Source organism: Misgurnus anguillicaudatus, chromosome 17 (genome assembly GCF_027580225.2).
Source record: "Misgurnus anguillicaudatus chromosome 17, ASM2758022v2, whole genome shotgun sequence".
Taxonomy (NCBI): Eukaryota; Metazoa; Chordata; class Actinopteri; order Cypriniformes; family Cobitidae; genus Misgurnus; species Misgurnus anguillicaudatus.
Window position 1 is genome coordinate 25,477,672 of NC_073353.2, and position 19,829 is coordinate 25,497,500.

Genomic DNA, 19,829 nt, shown 5'->3' on the forward strand with positions numbered 1-19,829 from the left:
AACCTAGAAAATGTGAAAAAGATCAACCCAGTAACTAAGTTTGGTAACCATTCCCTGCAAGCATGTGAACAAATAGGTAATTGAAATTTGGCCCTTTTTATGATGTCATAAGGAGATCTTATTATAATAATACCACCCCTTAATCTGCACTATCCAATCACAGCACTGCCATTTAGTGCAGAGAGAAAGAGAGCGAAAATAATTCACAGCACAAATGAGTTTCAATTGCAACAAACCACCATCATTGCGATCAATGTTTGAATTTTATCAGCTCATTTGCATTTTAAAGGACACACCTCACACCTACAAAGTGTCAATTTTAACATGTTGTAATATATTATCTATATGGTATTTTGAGCTAAAACTTCACATACGTACTCTGGGAACACCAAAGATTTATTTGACATCTTAAAAAATTATTGTGACATGTCCCCTTTAATTTTGACTTGGTTCATTGCAAACACCATTACCACTCACAACCAATACCACTAAAATACCACTATTATGTATATACATATAGGAATAATATTATATATAAATATGAATTATATTTAATTCCCTCTTTATTCTCATGCACTGGGATCTGATATTTTTATGGTTTGTTGGCTATAGTATCAGTAGATTAGGTCAGAAATATAATACAGCGAACGTAAAATATTATACAGTACAAAGTGTGAAGGGCATTGTAGTCTCCTTTGGACTTGCCGTTGTCTTTGTGTTGATGCAAATTGGATTGGCTAATGTTTCTTCAGCATTAAATATTCAACTCAATCACTATTCCTGCCTTGCATCACTATTATTAATTACAAAAAAGAGAGAAAAGCAGTCAGCCAATTCAAGTTGGAGCCAAATAGCCAAACATCCTGAGTGAATGTGATTTAGCTTAGTGTTTGGTTCACTTTGATTCTTCCCCAGCTTTTTTTTTAAGAAGGTGGGGGTTCCCTTCTTTTACAATGTGGATTGTTCCATTGACTCACGGGAAATGGCACAATTACAGATCACAAACCAAGCAAAACATGTACAAAACACTTCCTGGAAGAGAAACAAACAGTGATCTATTGAGTTGACCTGAACCAAAACCTTCACTACGCACCAAAGAAATCACCTGCCCATTTCAACAAGAGGAATTTGTTGCTTATTTATTGAATGACGGTTTTTTATGTGAAGTCTGAGAAACACAAAGAATTGGTGCATTTGCAATGCAGCCACTGGGTTAAGAAATGAAAGGAGGTGAAAGAATATCTCTCTTGGTGGCCACTGGGTGCCATTTTGCATCTGATTCCTTGCCACGGCAACGTTAATGGACCTTAAATCCTCGCCGTAATTAGATGGGGGAATTGTGTGTATCACCAACCAGATGATGCTGCCATAATGAAATAAGCGACAAACTTTCAGGCATGTGCGCACATCCATGTACTTGTTTGTGTGTGTTTCTCTGATTTACCGAGTTAACGTGCTCAGACCTGGCCCGGACCCGGTGTTTAGTGGTTTGGGGACGTGGGGAGCGGGAGTCACGTCAAGCTTGGTGACAGGTGTCTATGTTAGGGACAATATTAAAAGTGAAGGGGCGGTAGATGATGGGTGGGCTTCCCACCATCGATGAGGTCAGGCCGCTAATTCCGCCAGGCTTCTTTTGGCGGTGAAGGCCAGCACTCAAGAGATGGATCTGTAGAGAGACCGCAGCTGTAAGCGTGGAGGAGCTAATTGGTCCTTATCTTGCTGTCCCATTCATCTTCATTTTTTACCAATTACCGAGCATTATCTGTGTTCTCGGTTGGATATGGGAGTTAATCCTTTTTGGTTAAGCTGCTGGTGCAGCTTGCAAATTTCCATTGGTGCAGGGGGCCAAAGTGTCAGAGCAAAAAACAAACTCGGGAAACTTCTCATCATTGTACACAGGAAGGAATCGATTGGAAATGACATCACGGGAGAGCGAGAAAAAACAGCAGGGAGGAGGGGAATCAATTATTGGTGTTATAATTCAAGCTCTTGTTTGCAAACGTTGCAGTGCAATTGATTAAGTTGTTTTCATTGTGCTTGCTGTTATTGACTGTATATTTTCTTCTCATCTGTGACTTTAATGTGAAGCCAGTCAACCGGTGGTGTTTAAAGCTTGTAAGAATTATTCGAAACTATTAATTACAGTTAGCAATTTTTCTCCAATCTTTTAAGTGTACCTTATATGCACAGAGGTCAAAGGTGAACTAACAATCTTGGAAGCAGATGAAATCGTATTATATGCTAAGATGTATGGACAAGCTTGCAAGCGCATAATAACTGCAAGAATTCATGCCTCTTATTGTACTTGTTACACTGTCAAGAGCAATCTCGTCACAAATTCAATGCATCACTGCGTCAAGCACTCGACGGCGCTTTTAACTGACACTGAAGGAAGTCGGTAGCAGCGTGATATCTGTCTGATGAGCTCTGTCACATTTCTTCAACACCAATCAAAAACATAGACCCTGAACCCATTGTCTTTACAGCAAGCACATCCATCATGCGTTGAGGCTACGTTGCCTCTTTACAATCAGCCGGCTTGTACATTGAACCCTCATTTAGCATAAAACGCTCATGCTCAATGCCGGGCATCTTAAAATAGCTCCCCATAGAGGACGGATTGAGCGATCCATGCCTCCTGCTCTTTGATAGGGATCTGTTTGGTCACACACAACACCAGCTGTCATCTCAGCCTCGACTGCTGTGATTTAATTAGTCTGTTTATGTCCTTTCTAATAATAAACCTCACACTGTGGAAGGACAAATCCAAAAGGGTTGCGCTTTGTTTTTCAATCTGGCAGCCTAGCGCTGCTAAATGCGGCGAGGTTACGGCAAACAGCATAAAGCTTCGGTTTTATTGTCTCAGTCTGTCTGACTTTTCTCTCAGTCTAAAGCTCTGTTTCAAAACCTTGTAAGCAGCCTACAGAGGCACCATTTTAAGGCACCATTATAGACACCATTAGAGTCTTCTTGTAGAGCATTGCACTAGCTGTTCAAAATGTTGTGGGTTCGATTATTCAATGCATTTGGATAAAAGCAGCTTGGCTCGCAAAATCGCTAGCCCGACATACCTGGGCTATTGTGCATGGCGGTCGGGCTATCAAAATGCATCTCCGCCCTGCCCGTCGGCCTATCTTTACTTATAGGGAAGAAAAATATATTTAAATGCTTATGCATTCTTTCACAGATTTGGATGAGTAATTATGGTGTATGTAATTCAAGAATCAAGTATTTAAATTGCATTTGAATGCGCGCTTGCGTTTTTCACTTCCGGGATTACGCAAAGCCGCAAACTGTACAGGAAGCAAGCAGTACAGATTTGTCATTGACGATCCTCCAACGTCGTCCTGTCAGTCATTACTATCCTCACGGAAAAATTAAATCTCCCGCGGCAAGCTTTAAAGTGATATATAATGCATGTGCAGTGAAGAGGATTACAAAAAGTCTACAGTATATGTGACAACATGCAGAACTCGCTCTTAAAGCGACAGTAGCCCCTATTTTTCTGATCAAAAAAATTATCCAATCTGTAACTGGGAAAACACTTTACGTGATGAAACACTATTAAATGGTAAGTATATCCAGTGTGGAGATGAGCAGGAATAGTTAGCTTGCACGGAAATTCAGGTTTTTGTTTGTTAAAAAAACGACAGCATCAAAAAACAACAACAAGAATAGGAGAGCTAACATTGTGGTCAGTGGCCATATATTGGCAAAATTTGGCAGGTGGTGAAGATTAATTGAGGAACCCTGTGCTATGCCCTTTACATCGAGTGGCATTTTCTTATCTGTGACTTCAGATAATATTTCAGATTAAATCTGAAGTTTATAAAAAATTCAGTTTAGTTAGTGGCAAATATTTGTATTAATGATTGTAATTTGATTATTTTATGTGTAATCAGTGGCGGCTCGTGACTGCTCATCCAAGGGGCGCAAAATAAAAATATGTGTTCGGAGTGTCATGTTTGTTGCTTGTGTTTTCAAAATATGTGTTTGTTGCGTCATGTGAACCATGTGCATCACGTGTTTTATCAAAATAAGTGCCTGCTGCACACACGTCAAAACCGTTTATGATTAAAGAAACGCTCACGTTCACAAAATACACGCAAGACACTCACTTAATAGTAAATTCTGATTACGCATGAGATTATGCGAGCGTCTCTTATCATGAACCCTTTGGACGTGTTTGCAGCAGGCACTTGTTTTGACGGGACACTAGATGCACATGGGATCACTTGACGCGCAGAACACATATTTTGAAATTACGAACCACACACTTGACGGGCTACATACATGTTGTGACGAACTTCGTATTGAGCGCCCTCAAAAAAAGAAGTCACCGGTGGCCACTGTGTGTAATTTGTGTTTTGATAGATGTTTTGTCTTAATATTCTACATTAAAAGCAATGTATTTTTTATTTGGGCTACATGGTTTCTTTTCAGCCTACCAAAAACTGACGAGTGCCTGCCCGAAGGTCTACTAGGGATTTTAAAATTTTGCGAGCCCTGCCCCTGGCTGCCAAATGCATAAATGCAATTTCTGATGATAGATGTATTTAATTGTTTCCTATTTAGGTACTTTTTTTTTCAAATTCTGAGGTATGGTCACAAATATCCTTTATGGAAAATATCTGAAATACCACGTCAAAAGTCTAGTCTAGTATGGCAGATGAAACTAGAAAAGTGTTTTTTATAAATATAATTCACTCAAATAATTATAATTCACAATTAACTGACTTGCTAAAAAATATGCATATTAATTCTTATTACATTATTATGTGATACCTTGTTTGTGGTCTTTATTCAGATCAATAGTAAATCGATTCGCTCTTCCTGTGAGCAACATCATTTGTCTGTTAGGATGCTGCCTTAAAAGGTACACGACTATAGGCACCAGGTTTTGGAACATAGCCTAATTCTTCCTCTTAAAGGGATAGTTCACCCCCCAAAAATCATTTTCTCATCCTTGTGTTGTTCTAAACCTGTATTTAAACCATTGACTTCCATAGTAGGAAAAACAAATATTATGGAAGTGATAAATGATAAGATATTTTGATAAATGATGGTAAGAACACAGCTGATTGTGACCATTGACTTCCATAGTAGGAAAAACAAATATTATGGAAGTATTGTGATATATAATGAAGAAGATATTTTGATAAATGATGGTAAGCACACAGCTGATTGTGACCATTGACTTCCATAGTAGGAAAAACAAATATTATGGAATTAATAAATGATAAGATATTTTGATAAATTGATGGTATGAACACAGCTGTTTGTAACAGTTGACTTTCATAGTAGGAAAACAAATATTATGGAAGTATTGTGATAAATAATGAAGAAGATATTTTGATAAATGATGGTAAGCACACAGTTGACGGTACCCGTTGACTTCCATCATATTTGTTTTTCCTAATATGGAAGTCGATGGTTACAATCAGCTGTGCTTATCATCATTTATCAAAATACACATCTTTTGTGTTTATCAGAAAAAAATGCATACAGGTTTAGAACAACATGAGGATGAGAAAATGATGACATAACTTTCTTTTTTACTTTTTTTTTCTTTTGAGCCACACCGGCAGAAACCAGGCCTTATTACTCACTGACCGAGTCAAAGTGAATGGTTTTCTTCAAAGCTGTCTCACCTGGGTCAGTTTACATTTTTGAACGCTGTTTTGTCTAGCCTTAAACATAGACGGGGCTCTTTACGGGAAAGCAGGAAGCGTTAGTAATAGCTCTGAGACTGGGATGAGAAGCAGGGCTGAGTTTAGAGAGACGCGGTCTCTCATGGGCATTCGCTTCTGAGTGCCTCTATTAGGCTGTTGTGCTCCTGGGAAGCAGGTGACAGATAAGTGGAGAGCGTCACACATTTTAATAGAATTTCAAAAGATAACTCGATAATCACTTACTTTTTTAATGAAGTCGAATTGCTTGTTTTAATTCCGGTTGCATCGACGGTTAGTATCAGCATAAAATTGAATATGCATGATTTTAGAAGCGGGAGGGGGGTAAAAATGCGCAAAGCACTGGTGTACACAAATGCCTACAACTGCAGAAACAGATTACAAAATGGGAATTGATTAAACATTATTTCTGTAATGATCCGTATCATGCTCTATCATCGTTGAAAAGCAACACAGCTCCACGGCATTGCAGTGAGTGAGAGCATGCTACATAAAATGATCGCAATGCAAATATTTATTAGGCCGTCTTTTTTTCGCTGCAGAAGCACGAGGGGAAGAAATAAATAAGAAAAACTAAGTGACCGGTTTACTTGTCAGGCATCATCAACGTTAAAGCTTATTCTTCATTAATTGGATGAATTAATTCGGAGCAGTTTTATTTAGCAGCGGTTAGACGTGGTGCATTGCGCATCGCTCTTTACTAATCTCTGTCAGGTTGCATTTATAAGTGGAATTGAGTGACCTTTGGAGGCAAAGATAGCTATGAAGAGATCCGCGCAATTTGAAAAGACAATGTCACATGGTGTAAATGCGATACATGTAATAAATGACATTCAACCTTTCACAGATGATAAGCTTCTGCAGTTCCTAATGCGAAAGATGCGTGCTCTTTGGCTGCGTAAAATATTCCTCCGATAGGTCATCTCATTGCACTCAATTACGGGAGATAAACAAACCGTCGTACCAGCACGCCTTATGATGACAGAGAGGATGCAGTGCCTTTAGAATATTGCTGTGATTATTGCAGTGATAATAACATTGCAGCAATTAGAACATGAGAAATGAAAGCACAGTCATTATCACTCATGGGTATCAATCATGCCTGGAGCCCTGTTAACCCTAACTAGACAAGTAATCCTGCTCTGGGTCAGGCCTTCTGCCAGAACAAATCATCCCGGCGCCTCAAGTTACCAAAAGTAGACTCTTTCAGCTGCTGTAGAGCAGAAAGCACTTGCCCTGTGTATTAGTGGGGTACATATGCCAAGTAGGTAAGAAGAAATTATATACTCTCTAGACATGAAAAATCTTCCTAATTTGGTTTCGGGATGTCTGCTATCAACTGGAATTAAAAGAAAGCATGTATAGAAATAAAAGGTTCAGTGATACAACTTTTAGGTCGGGTTACAATATGTCAAGTTGAATCATTGGTATGCATGACTTAAAAACAAGTTCATGATTTACATTTAATGTACAAACTATTATCTGCCATATATTCATTAACTAGCTTATTCCTTTTGTGTGCATCTGTCATTCAGTTTTATTGTATTACCCCTATTTGAATGGTCTTGCAAATTAGGCACAGGGAGTGATACAATTTCACCACTTTTCTTAATACACAAAAATACAGGATTCTACAGTATTGAACCTTAATTTTTTAACTGAATGGATAATGTATTCCTATTTTCTAGAGATGTACAGACAAATAGGTCAATGATCGTATAGGTCCATATAAGCAATATGTCAGCCGATATATTTTTAAAAACAGCCATTAGTCATGGCCGATAAATTTGAGCTCTGTGTATAGATTAGAAATCTCTACTATTTTCTATTTTTTATTATTTCTGAAGATGTATTAGTTTTCTACGGAGCCCCTAAGGGGACATAGAGAAAAAATGTAAAAAAGTTTAGTTCTGTGTGCTCACATGAAACTATCGCGTGCGCACCTGAAACTATAGCGTTTAGTTTCGCGTGCGCACGTGAAACTATCACGTGTGCACGCGAATGTAAACTTTAAAAAAATTCTGCACATGAAGGTTTTGCATGAACACATGAATGTTTCACGTGAGCGCGTGAAAGTTTCACGTGAGCACGGGAAAGTTTCACGTGAGCACATGAAACTAAACTTTAGATTTTTTACTCCAATGTCACCTTAGGGCCTCGGTAGTATTCAGGTATGTTATATTAAAATATAATTTAAATGGTTTACAATACAAAAACACAAATTAAACAAATATAGTACAAGTGTGTAGGTATAATTATAAGTAATGTAAATAAAAGAGCTGAGATAATTTAGTTTTGGAAGAATTTGATAAGAAATGTTTGCATCCAGATTAGAGATGTTCCGATACCCTTTTTCTCTTCCCAATGTTGATACCTGGGCTCAAGGTATCGGACGATACCAAGTACTGATCCAATACCTGGCTGTGTATCTGTACTGTATATATGGCTGTATATACTACTAGCCCTGTATGAATACATACAATTATTTTATGATGTGCGTCAGATTTATCCCTTAATAAAACATGAAGAGATACAAACAGTGATCAAGAATATTTGTTTTATCTGAAATACATTTGACAGTAATATTATTTCTTTTTCTTAAGTAAAAAAGAACTTCAAATGCATCCACAAATCTAACTCTATAAACTGAAAGGGTATTTTAGTTTTTGAATATACTATACTTTATAAAAAACGTTACATCAAATAAATCTAGGAATATAAAATATATTATATATGAATAATATAAGAAAATATTTTCTTCAAAACTTAAAAGTCCAGAAACAATTTTGTTAAATAAAAGGCATTTCAGTTTTTAAATACAAAAGCACAAAAAAGGTCCTTTATGCTATATATTAAGTTACTCGTTTTAAAGTTGGTAATACTTGTGCGTAGAGGAAATAAGTTCCGATTTGCAGCGTTAGCGTTAGCTATAGCGTTAGCTATAGAGCTATATAGCGGGCATACTGTAACAAGTTCTTAAGAAAATGGTATCGGAACGATACATGGGTTCAAGTACTTGCCAATACCGATGTCAGATTTTTTTTGGGGGGGTATCGTCGACATTTCCGATACTAGTATTGGAATCGGAACAATCCTAATCCAGATCTATGATTTTTTTAAACAAACTTTGATAAGATATCTTTCATTGGGAGACCTCTACTGAAACGAATGTGTTTTTTCTAGGGAAGAAAATCATGGTCAGTTGTTTTTACCTAATGCTGTCCAGGAGGAGCAATTGAGATATTTATAATTGAGATCTAATACAGAGATCAGCAAATACAGTATAACTAAAGTGACATACTTAACAAATCTCCCTTCACAAGGAATTTCAGATTCACACAAACATGCAGCCTCTCCAGCGTGATGCTAATTTTGTAATTAGAACAGATGATGCAAGTGACCGTCTCATCCTCTGGAAAGCCTTGCCACAGATCCATGCACTTTGTGATTGATAACGCTGTTCGATACATTTCATTTCAGCGTAGAAGTCAAATGACAACTGCCTGCCATTGAACGAAAGCAATCTTTTTAAACGGGACCCTTTGCTCGGTATCAGATGGAAGTGATCCCCCCTCCCTTTTTGCCTGGGTGTCACAGTCACAGAGGGAAGGGGGGTTATTGATTGGGCTTAAATATATTGTACTCTCAGTGGAAACAGCTGCTAGTAATGCCTCTCCCTCCCGCTTCACCCAAACCAGCGGTAGTTTATTGAGAATGATACGGGACAAATTTAAGCTGATACCCATTCAAATCCAAATTGGGTGTGCATTCGGTAATGTGTCATGAAGGCCTGTGTCTGGGCATCTTGTACCATGCGGATAATTTGGTTAACCGGATCAAGTTACAGTTTATATGAGACCAAACTGTGGCGCTCACTAGAGAAAAAGTTTTGAGCAGTGCAATAGGTGTATATTTCACAATGTTTTTGTTACACATACATCTAAAAAACAGCTCTTAATTTATAGAAAAAAATTAACACCACTGTGGATTTTTTTTTCCGTATTTACAAAAATCTGTGCTGTTTGTCTGGTGCATTTGTCTGTGGAAAATGCAGTAAATGCATTTTAACACAAATATTTCTTATTCTATTGATCATGGCAGCAGTGTTTGTGTGCCGTTACCTGATTTGCATAATACCGTAATTGAATCGGGTGCTAAAACAACACAGACTGAACATGTAAATGAGCCACGCTATCAGCGGGCACAATTAATTCTTAGGGAATTTCCCCCCAATGTCTTTTTATTCATTGAGCCTTTGGATGCAGACATTTAGATTTAGATAAAATGCATTTGATGAATAATTCTTCACCGAAAACAAAGCGTTTGTTAACGGCCAGCCTGCGTAACAGGTAGTGGCACTGGATTGAAACCACTGCACCATATGCCAAGAACTGCTGCTAGGCCTTTATCTTTCCGGAGAAAGAAAGAATGAATAAATAACAAAACAATGCTGTCTGCTCTGTAATCCGTACCACATGTTTGCTTTGATGGTTGTGGCGGGCTGTGCGGCTGTTCAATTATGCTACCTCATCAAACCAGAGATGTTTTGTTGCCATTATTTTTTACACTCAGAACTGTGTAATGGATGTTTTTCTTTAGCCTCTGTTTCTTATTAACTACTCTCACTTCAGAGCATAGTAAATGCCGGTTTTACACCGAGATGCAGTTGCTCTGTCAACGTCTGAGATTGTTTGTGGCTTCAGAAATGGCCTCCATCGCAGAGAGCGTTTTGTTTGTGAAAAGACACCGGTCTGTTTTTTTATTATCATTTTTTTAAAGGGATATTAACAAATTCAAGATGTTATTTTTTATGATTAGCATTACGATTATACACAGGAAGACTTTAAAGCTCTCAATGACACAGAAAGACCGTGGGTGGCTACTTCAAAGTAAAAATACCTTCTCCAATAACAGGCCTTAATGAATTACAGCGTTTAACAGCCTTGACTATGCCATCTGGGACTAAAAAATAAACTATTTATACCCTTACATGAGTCTTGTGTCCCTGTTTATAATAGACCAATGGTTTATTTCCAATAACACGTCCTTTACACAGATGGATCACTGTTCTTTTTATTACTAAAGTTATTTTATAATAGTCAGAATGTGGGTTGTATATATCATGTTTCCAATTAAAATATTGCTTGTAAATATTTGCTGTCTGAATGTTAAGCCCAAAGTGATCCCACAAATAAGTCCTTGGCGAAAATGTATGCCTTCACAATTTGTGTTTATGTTTTAAAGTGCACCTATTTCATTTCTAAAAACAGCGTTATTTTGTGTATTTGGTTTAATACAATGTGTTCACGTGGTTTATGGTTAAAAAAATATTTTTTTACATACCATACATTTTTGTAGCCCCAGATTTCACTCTTTTCCTGAAACGTGCGGATTTGAAAGGCTCTGTGTGCCTTATTGGCCAGCTTATCTGTACGTTGTGATTGGCCTGAACACCCCTGCACTGTAAAAAAATCCGTAGAAATTGCAGCTGGGTTGCCGGTAATTTACCGTAAATTTTAATTTATGTTATTTACTGCCAAAAGTTTGTTCAAATTAAAAAAAATTTCAATATTAACAAGTCTTTATCTTTACAAAATAAAACTATACAATAACAGCCTCATGCAAAGCATTCTGGGAACCAGAAATCATCATCAACCTTTTTCTGTTTTTTGCTTCAGATTTTGTTTCCCAGAATGTTTTGCTTGATGCTGTCTTTTTAGTTATACTCTGTAAAAATAACATACATTTAAATCTACATTAAGTTACCGGCAACCCAGCTGCAATAACACTGTAATTTCTACAGATTTTTTTTACAGTGTGACGTCAGCCGGAAATGTGATGCTCCTTACCATGTTTGAAAGATTTGGTCACAATGCAATGCTAACATGAGTTAACATACAGTACACTGTTAGTCTTAACTGTAATTTCTACAGTTACTTACCACAAAATGCCCAGTAAAATACCATCATTTTCTTTTACAGTTCATTACTGTAATATGCATTGCATTATGGGTATAAACATTTAATTTACAGTGATTTACTGGACGTTTTGAATTTGCGGTAGACTGCTGTAAAACAACAGCAGTAGTGCTACTGTAGTTGAATGAAACAGTGTTATAAAAGCATATAAAATGGAAAAATAAAAATATATGAAATGAAATACATTTTCTTTGTTATGGTTTAGCAGTGAAGCAAATTTCAAAACGTGAATTGTTTTTTTAGCAGTGTAAATAATTTATTGAGAATTGTAGATAGAAACAAGAAAGGGATTATGGATAAATGCTTGACCGTCAGGTTTGAATTTGACCTCAAGACTTCGAAACACTAGTGTCGCCAAGATTTCGCTCCTTGGAGTGTCGGGAGAGTGACAGAAGAGGCTACTTGGGGAATGTAGCGAGTAACTTTTATCAAGTGACTCTGTGGCACTGTGGTAGTGATACAGAACTACGACACGGGTGACCCCGGTCCGATTCCCCTTCAAGGCAATATTTTTTTAAAACTAGGTTACAGTAAGGGTATTATACTGTAAAATGGAACTGCGGTAAAGGCATCATACTGTAAAAAACATGTACAGTTATGGTACTGTAATGGGGCAGTTACAGTAACTCACTGGCAACACGTTACCGCATATATACAATAAGAGTCTAACAGTGTATGTGAGTCCAAGCGGGAGGAATTATGATAATGTCGGTCTTGTCTACGTCACCAATTCCAGGAAGTAAACTGTTGCCTACTATCCATGTGTTTGTTGTAGTCCAAGAAAAAAGTTTTACATTGGAGACAATAGCTATGTACTTTTTGCATTAGTAACATGTACTAATACACACTTACACACCAAAGGAAATGTAAAAACGTGAATCGGACAATAGGTGCCCTTTAATTGATTTTTGTCTATGGCTATGGCTAACACAACTGGTGAGACCTTGTTATAACAATGCACATCGCACAAATAACAATCTGCTATTCTACAGTTAGATGAAAAAGAATATAAATGGTAATCCCGATTCAATAGCAACTTCAAAAGGCAAAAGATTTTCGCTTGCGAATTAAAGGGATGACCAAAAGAAACGTCTGTTAAGATCTACAGAGCATCTACAGCGTAGCACTCTGTCGCTTTGCACTCACAAACAAAGATGGATAGGCTAAAAAACAAGTCATTTAATTAGCGCTGGAACCCCCGTCTTCGACTTTGGTAGCCAATTACGCATTCCAACGGCATCCGCAGGTCTTATTTCACGGGAGCAAAGCGAATCTTTCCTGGCTCTGCTTCATACAGTACATCTTTCCTCTTCCATTTAAGAGAAGGTAAATAGGAGAGATGGACAGCTTCATTAGACAGCATCTGAGGAGCAGGCAGGGCGGATTGTCGCTTAAATAGTGGACTTTTACTGGAGGGCTAACCGGCGACCTCAGATCAATTACAGCTGACATTATTGTTTGTCGTGAGCTCTTCCAGGACAGAGGAGTGGAGGCAGAATGAGCCCGGCCTGCGCTGAAAATGTAATTTTCCTCCTCTTTTGCTTTCATTCCACAAACAATAAATCACTCAGTTGAAGAGATAATAAAGTGCCAAGTAGGAGCTGGTTTAATTTTTGTCAAGGGAAAGCTTCCTCCCTCACAGGATAACGCAGGAGGCTTGTACTCTGAAGGGCAGCTTTTACCAGACAATGGCTGCTTCAATCTGTCTCTTTTTAAGGACTGTGAATGTTCATGCGTATGATAATGTTGTTATAATATCAGCAGTTCATCTCTGTTGTAGTTTAAATACGGTAATCACAAAAAGAGTGAACTGTCAATACAAATAAAATATTTAAATGGAATATGTTCTTATAATATGATTTAAGTGTGCATTTGTAAAGCTCAGGTTAACCTTAAAATCAGTATAAAATCTTTATTTTATTTGCCATTTTCAACTTTCATAATTTAATTAAAGGTGCAGTGTGTAATTTTTAAAAGAATCTCTTGACATAAATGCAAAATATTATACAAAACTATATGATCAGGTGTGTATAAAGACCTTTCATAATGCACCGTTATGTTTTTATTACCTTAGAATGAGATATTTTTATCTACATACACCGAGGGTCTCCTTAGATGGAAGTCGCCATTTTGTGCCAGTATGTTTCTACAGAAGCCCTTAACGGACAAAAGTTTTTTACTAAGTTGTCTCCGACGATGACATGTTTGTCTGGTGGTGGCTAACGTAGCTCCTCTATGCGTTTCAAAAGCGAGTGGTGAGCAGTGGACTGAGCCGTTGGTTGCACTGCGCAACCTCACCACTAGATGCCGCAAAAATGTACACACTGCACCTTTAATAATTAATAACTCTGAGATATATATTTATGCATTTGGTACATGCAGTGTATTTCTCATTTACAGTGCTGATGTATCTCTGTCAGCAACACAAATTCACCAATATAATATCATAGCCTTGCCAGTTAATAATTTTTGCTATTTTTTTAAACTACAAAAGAAGATAAAAGACCTTTGATGAACAATGTGACTGTTTCAGAGGACATTTGGATTCCAAACATCCGTAGTTCATTGCCTTTCACGCTGTATAAAAAGCCTCGGACCTCTTTTAGCTTGTATCATGTTTTCTTATGGTTTTGAATAGGCCATTATGGCTGAAACATCACTTAAGGATGGCAGAACATGAAAGGAGGTGGGACACAGAGGGAGAGAGAGAGAGAGAGTAAGAGAGAGAGAGAGAGAGAGAGAGAGTAAGAGAGAGAGAGAGAGAGATTGGGCCTGTGAGAGCAATCTGCTACTGTAAGCCTGCAGTTCTTCACACACAAGTCATTCCAAACAACAGACATCATTCACTGCTGGTTTGATAAAGGAGGCCTATTTAAATCACAAAAGCAAAGTCATATCAAACTGTAATACATTTCTCCCTTCTCTTGTTAATGTTGATTTCCTGAAATCCAGTCGGATCTTCCCTCTGCGAATCACAAAGGCGCGCCGGCACTCAATCCGGCTCTCAAAAGCTCTGAAAGGTAGATACGTGCATGAATGCCTCTCTCAATTTGTTTCGACGTGGCGCTGTAAGTATCCTACAATCACACGCTGGCGCCGTGGCAGGTTTTAATTGAGTCGGGTCCCGCGAGCGGTAATTGATTCAGACTCGGCACTCGAGGAGAGACGCCTTTACAAGGTGCTGCTTGGCCTCTCATTCTTTTAATCTCCACCTCCTTTTTAATGTCGAGGAATGTGTTTTCCCCGAGCATCTGCTGGTCATCTTTCTTATGGAAATGTACAGCGTTTCTCTTGAGTTGCGGTGACACTGAAGAGGGTTTTTTTTTCTTCTTTTTATTTCTCGAACACTGATGTAGACTCATTCGTAGCCCTTGGCCAATGATAGTTTGCACAAAACAACACAGAGCTGCTTGGTGGATTATCCTTCTGTTCCCGTTACCTTGAGTCGGGCGATAAAGGGAAAGTGTGGGATGGATCGCTCGATCTGTTCCTCTGCAAACTGAAGTTTGCTTTTAAGTGCTCAAGCGGTGCCTTTGAATGCCTGAATCCAAAAAAATTCGAGTTACTTTTGATCCTTTAGTTCAAAGTCACCAGTGGAAGTGAGCGGTTCTTTAAGTTCAGGGACACACACCAGGCTATGACCTTATTTATGTGAATATGTCCTTTGAAAAAGGAGGACAGTTACTTTTCTAACTATTTAATCACTGTCTAAGAATGTAGCACAGTTTGCCTCAGTTATACTGTATGAGTTCAGCATACATTCAGATTTTTCTCATCAAAGGTTTGCAAATATAATAAATACACTGTTTCAAAACCAGACTTCAGGCATTGCGTTTATTCTCCATGGACATGCAATCCCAGAATGCACTACAAAGAGGGAAAAATAAATCTTGACTATCAATAAACATAAGTTTCAAAATTGGATTTTTATTATGATTTTTCTTAACCTATAATGTTTGCAGTGTATTTGTGAATGCTAAACATAGCCAACTCTGTTTTTCAAAGACTGAAAATGGCACGTTGAAGCTAAATGTTGTCTATTATACAAGTAAAGAGCAATGGAGTTTCTGGTACAAATACTCATAATTAGCTTGAAGTCATATCATGATCCACGCTTATTTTTAATTGGCTCATTTTAGTAATGCCTTTCATGTTTCTATAATTTTTCCAGTGATATGTTGAATGCATTTACTTTTAATGGTGAAATATTTCCATATTTTTACTTTTAACACAGATTAATTTAAATCTTTGTAAACTGACAATTATTAGATTATTATAGCTGTAATAACCATATTTATTATTAACAGGGGTATCTATTATTAACAACGGATGTGAATATTTATAATTTTAATGAGCATAATGGTTTTATTATTACAATATCTATATTTAATATATAGTAATTTTAATAGAATACAGTGTGTAATGTGTAGATTATTATTTAATGAATATTTACATTGTAAGCCACACCGCGCGCACGATAGGTTAAATGTGAATAATTGATACAGTGTCTCCTTTAAATCTTCATCTTTTCTTTAGTAATACTCTTTCCTTAAAGTCACACACGTCTTTCATTTGCACATGACTTAATGCCAAAAATGATTAATTAATCAGCTCCTCTCCTCTCGCATCTCCAGGCCTAGAACTGCCGTTTATGATGATGCCCCACCCCCTGATCCCTGTCAGCCTGCCTCCCGCATCCGTCACCATGGCGATGAGTCAGATGAACCACCTCAGCACCATCGCCAATATGGCCGCCGCAGCACAGGGACAGAGTGCCCCTTCCAGAATGGTGACATCAGTGATTAAGGAACCCACGGCGCCGTTCTTTCATTGTGTCGTGAACATCTCTCATCAGCCATTGGGGGGAAGGTGGAGGGGGGCATGGGTGACGCGTGATCCGTGCTTTCATACGGCGTTGCAGGGAGCAGTCTATCAGACAATAGCCTGGGAAAGAAAGCAAGGAAAGGAGGCAGAGACTTGCGATGGGGTGGGGGAATGGGGATTAAAAAAAAAAAAAAACACAGACCCTTCTGTGTCCATATCAGCATGAAAGCGCTTCATTGAAAAGAGCTGTTGAGTGCGGAGAGTGTGTCATGTAATGGCCGCCGTAACTGTGTTTGTTTTTCCTGTTGGCTCTACAGGAGCGGGTACCCGACAGTCCCTCCCCTGCCCCCTCTCTGGAAGACGGCAGGAGGCCGGGGAGCCGTCCCTCATCCCAGCGCAGCAGCAGCGTCTCCAGCTCTCCCGCGCACACGGAGAGCTCCTCCGACAGAATGCGTATGTTCACCTCATAAATCTCTCTCTCCCACTCTCTTTGTCTCTCAATTTCTTTCCCTTGTCTCTTACAGTCTCTCTAAACACACCACACACACTCACTCACTCACTCAAGAGCTGCTAAATACTACACTATAAATGGCTCATGTTAGGAGCTTAGCATATGTGGCCCATCCCACTGTTTGATGTTTTCCATTTATGGCAAATACACCTGGATGTCTGTGACCCTGCCAGTCTAAACACTCTTCAATCTTTGAAATGGTCTTAAACAGTATATTAAAGATTGCATTAATATTTTTACAAAATGTTCTTTACATTTATGTAGGATGGTTTTATGTTGAGAACCATATGAATGACTTTAGCTGGGTTTTTACAGGCAGGGTCACATTTTAGCTTTCTTTAATTATCTTCATCCATTTGTTCTTCTCTGACTGTTGTTGTGGAAAGACAGAACTCTCAAATGTTTTTCTTGCTTGTCACACATCATTAACTGTGTCATAAAAAACAATGTCCTTAATCACTGAGAGGATCTGTATGCATGTTCCACACCATCTCTGAAATAATGCATCATGTTTTTATTACATTGTGTTATATTATGAGAGCGGTGTCCTAAAAATAACAATTTAGTTTATTTAAATTCTAATCTTATTTGAGTAACAATTGAGACATTGAAAATTTAGGGTTAGGGGATATGAAATCTCATTTAAAGGTGCAGTGTGTAAACTTTAGCGGCATCTAGTGGTGAGGTTGTGAATTGCAACCAACGGCTCAGTCCACTGCTCACCCCTTGCTTTTGAAACACATAGAGAAGCTACTGTACCCACCACTGGACAAACAGGTCATTGTCGGAAACAACTTAGTTAAAAATTTTGTCCGTTAAGGGCTTCTGTAGAAACATGGCGGCCCAAAATGGCGACTTCCATAAGGGGACCCTCTGTGTATGTAGTTAAAAACGTCTCATTCTAAGGTAATAAACACATAACGGTTCATTATGAAAGGTCTTTATACAACCCTGATAATATAGTTTTGTATATTATTTTCCATTTCTGTCAAGAGATCCTTCTACAAAATTACACACTGCACCTTTAAACCAGGAAATAAAGCAAAGTTTTTGGTTTTTGATACAAAGACAAATAAATGTTACAAATAAAAATACAATTTGTAGGTCACTAATTTAATGAACAAATTTATGACATTGACCATGTGCACTAGTTTGTACAAAAGGTCAGACTTCTTCCATTCACTGAAGAACATTTTTTCAAACTGGGATAACATGGATCATTAGGTTTTGGGGACATCAAGCTTTGAGTCCCATTGTCATTACAACAAAAGTTATTATACCAAATAACAAAACTTTTTTATCCCATGATTTAAATTTTTGATTTCTGGTATTCAAACCTCACAAGTGGATTAGTTATTTGTAAAAAAGCATTTTTATTTAACAGAAACATATTCACTATTTTTGGCTCACAAGTTCTGTAACCTCATCTCAGATGTTATAGAGAACTGCACTGAGAATTGCATGCGCCAAGCAGAGTGGCAAATGTGATTTTGATTGACTGGCGCATTGATTTGGAGATGAGGTATACCACAAAAGTCACAAACAGTTGAAAGCCAAGGACATATTCACCTTCTCTTGCTAGTGGACAAGAAAGGGCTCTTTTCAAAGAAACCAGAATCATTGTTTATCACATGAGGTGTTTTACATCATCGATTAAGAGTGTGTGGATGTAAGAATAATGCTCATTCTGTTCTCTTAAAGCTGTGCACCAGAATGGACTGTCCATGAATCACGCATTACTTGGCCTGTCTCCCAACATCTTACCTGGACCTAAGGAGGGTGACCTGGCAACTCATGAAATTGGTCATGAGGCCAAAAGAATGCATCTGGAGAAAGGTCAGAGTTTAGTAAATGCATTTTAAAGAATTTACTTTAACAGTTCATTTACACATTGGCAGACGCTTTCATTTAAAGCGACCTATACATTCAAGGTATACATTTTATCAGTATTTGTGTTCCCTGGGATCAAACCGATTAACTTTTGCACTGAAAACGTATTGCTCTACCAGATAAGCTACAGGAAGGAACACTTCTTCACTTTTTTATTTATATTGTCTGTCACTGATTTGACAAAAGTTACATTTTATATTGGTTTCCATGATACTTTAAACAAAGTTTTACATGAAGTATTTTTAATAACACTTTTCTTTTTTGTTCTGAGAAAGCAAAAACTTAATATAACCTTTATCCTCTAGTCACAAATATAATGTTTTTTTGGAATCGTGTTTTTTTACCAGTTATAAAGCAAGGTACAACAGTGGTAATCATTAAATATCATGTTTCTGTATGCATATAAGCAGTGGCGTGTTTACCATTTTGGGGGCCCTATGCAAAGTCCAAGAACCAAGGCCCCCCATGCCCTAGCATTGCCCAAGGTTTTTCAATTGAATTGCACAACAATAATATTCAGTATATATAACTAAGTGAGATATATATATAAACCGGGTTTATTTTGTTTTACACTGCTTAAACTAACACTAAATTGTTACAGTTTGGTATGACAAAAATTCTTGGCTTAAAAAAATTTTTTTGCGCCCCTCTCAGATATATCTTTTGCTTGCAAATGTATTAGGATGTATTTAAAACAATGTAATTAATACTGCAACTTCAGTGTCTGACATCTTACTAAAAAAACTAAATGAGGAAAAAGAGGAAGCATTATTCATTAGGGCTGGGCGATATGGAGTGAAAATTATATCTCGATATATTTTGCTATATCTCGATAGCCGATATATATCTCGATAGCTTTGCGTGGAAAGTACCCTTCCCAAAAAACTACTGCAAAACAAATATGTCAAAATCCACAGGGGCTTTTTTATTGAAGTG

At 37.7% G+C, this 19,829-nt stretch overlaps 1 protein-coding gene across 5 annotated transcripts in view; it reads left to right on the forward strand.

Moving 5' to 3' along the window:
- dachd (dachshund d) overlaps nt 1-19,829 on the forward strand; it is a 127,995-nt gene that overhangs the window by 72,742 nt on the left and 35,424 nt on the right. For 4 of the 5 annotated variants that reach the window (XM_073855231.1, XM_073855229.1, XM_073855233.1 and 1 more), the window contains 3 exons: nt 16,303-16,473; nt 16,808-16,945; nt 18,705-18,839. In XM_073855231.1, coding sequence (XP_073711332.1) covers nt 16,303-16,473; nt 16,808-16,945; nt 18,705-18,839 — 444 coding nt within the window. Of the gene's footprint in view, nt 1-16,302; nt 16,479-16,807; nt 16,946-18,704; nt 18,840-19,829 lie in introns of all 5 variants that reach the window. The other variant, XM_073855230.1, reaches the window with a different exon arrangement.